We start from the raw sequence: 2,200 nt of genomic DNA, 5'->3' as shown, positions 1-2,200 counted from the left end.
TACAGAGTAAAGCTCCCCATACACTGTCCCCATCAAACACTCCCAGGACAGGTACAGCACGGGGTTAGATACAGAGTAAAGCTCCCTCTACACTGTCCCCACCAAACACTCCCAGGACAGGTACAGCACGGGGTTAGATACAGAGTAAAGCTCCCTCTACACTGTCCCCCATCAAACACGCCCAGGACAGGTACAGCACGGGGTTAGATACAGAGTAAAGCTCCCTCTACACTGTCCCCCATCAAACATTCCCAGGACAGGTACAGCACGGGGTTAGATACAGAGTAAAGCTCCCTCTACACTGTCCCCATCAAACACTCCCAGGACAGGTACAGCACGGGGTTAGATACAGAGTGAAGCTCCCTCTACACTGTCCCCATCAAACACTCCCAGGACAGGTACAGCACGGGGTTAGATACAGAGTAAATCTCCCTCTACACTGTCCCCATCAAACACTCCCAGGACAGGTACAGCACGGGGTTAGATACAGAGTAAAGCTCCCTCTACACTGTCCTCATCAAACGCTCCCAGGACAGGTACAGCACGGGTTAGATACAGAGTAAAGCTCCCTCGACACTGTCCTCATCAAACACTCCCAGGACACGTACAGCACCGGGTTAGATACAGAGTAAAGCTCCCTCTACACTGTCCCCATCAAATACTCCCAGGACAGTACAGCACGGGGTTAGATACAGAGTAAAGCTCCCTCTACACTGTCCCCATCAAACACTCCCAGGACAGGTACAGCACGGGGTTAGATACAGAGTAAAGCTCCCTCCACACTGTCCCCATCAAACACTCCCAGGATAGGTACAGCACGGGGTTAGATACAGAGTAAAGCTCCCTCTACACTGTCCCCATCAAACACTCCCAGGACAGGTACAGCACGGGGTTAGATACAGAGGAAAGCTCCCTCTACACTGTCCCCATCAAACACTCCAGGACAGGTACAGCATGGGGTTAGATACAGAGTAAAGCTCCCTCTACACTGTCCCAATCAAACACTCCCAGGACAGGTACAGCACGGGGGTTAGATACAGAGTAAAGCTCCCTCTACACTGTCCCCATCAAACACTCCCAGGGCAGGTACAGCACGGGGTTAGATACAGAGTAAAGCTCCCTCTACACTGTCTCCATCAAACATTCCCAGGACAGGTACGGCACGGGGTTAGATACAGAGTAAAGCTCCCTCTACACTGTCCCCATCAAACACTCCCAGGACAGGTACAGCACGGGTTTAGATACAGAGTAAAGCTCCCTCTACATTATACCCATCAAACACTCCCAGGACAGGTACAGCACGGGGTTAGATACAGAGTAAAGCTCTCTCTACACTGTCCCCATCAAACACTCCCAGGGCAGGTACAGCACGGGGTTAGATACAGAGTAAATCTCCCTCTACACTGTCCCCATCAAACACTCCCAGGACAGGTACAGCATGGGGTTAGATACAGAGTAAAGCTCCCTCTACACTGTCCCCATCAAACACTCCCAGGACAGGTACAGCACGGGGTTAGATACAGAGTAAAGCTCCCTCTACACTGTCCCCATCAAACACTCCCAGGACAGGTACGGCACGGGGTTAGATACAGAGTAAAGCTCCCTCTACACTGTCCCCATCAAACACTCCCAGGACAGGTACAGCACGGGGTTAGATACAGAGTAAAGCTCCCTCTACACTGCCCTGTCAAACACTCCCAGGACAGGTAGAGCACGGGGTTAGATACAGAGTAAAGCTCCCTCTACACTGTCCCCATCAAACACTCCCAGGACAGGTACAGCACAGGGTTAGATACAGAGTAAAGCTCCCTCTAAACACTCACTTGACAAACCGGCAGTTGACACTTTCTGATTTGTTTCTGTCTGTGAGTCTCTCTCGTACTGACGTACATCTTCCAACGACATATCTGCAGATGGCACCATAGTTATTAACAGTAACTGTGTTTATGCAGGACTCACACTCCAGATACACCTCCTCAAGCCTCCGTCTGTGAGCCGGGACCGGACTGAATCTGACCCCAATTCTCAGGAACAGGCGAACACATGCTGGGTCAAAGAGAGAGAGTTCACAGTGTATCTTCGAGGAGCGAGAGGTAGAGAGAGACAGTGAGAGAGAGAGAGAGAGAGAGAGACACAGAGAGAGACAGAGAGAGAGAGAGAGAGAGAGAGAGAGACAGAGAGAGAGAGAGACACAGAGAGA

At 51.2% G+C, this 2,200-nt stretch overlaps 1 protein-coding gene across 1 annotated transcript in view; it reads right to left on the bottom strand.

Moving 5' to 3' along the window:
* Nucleotides 1–1,823: 1,823 nt before the first annotated feature.
* The window catches only part of LOC140406259 (cytoplasmic phosphatidylinositol transfer protein 1-like), a gene marked incomplete at its 3' end in the record, with an annotated part of 74,681 nt that continues 74,304 nt past the window's right edge, over nt 1,824–2,200 (bottom strand). The window contains exon 6 of the mRNA XM_072494377.1: nt 1,824–1,907. Coding sequence (XP_072350478.1) covers nt 1,824–1,907 — 84 coding nt within the window. The remainder of the gene's footprint in view (nt 1,908–2,200) is intronic.

The sequence above is a fragment of the Scyliorhinus torazame genome, unplaced genomic scaffold, assembly GCF_047496885.1.
Source record: "Scyliorhinus torazame isolate Kashiwa2021f unplaced genomic scaffold, sScyTor2.1 scaffold_388, whole genome shotgun sequence".
NCBI classification, from domain to species: Eukaryota; Metazoa; Chordata; class Chondrichthyes; order Carcharhiniformes; family Scyliorhinidae; genus Scyliorhinus; species Scyliorhinus torazame.
This window is presented reverse-complemented; position numbering and strand designations above follow the sequence as displayed.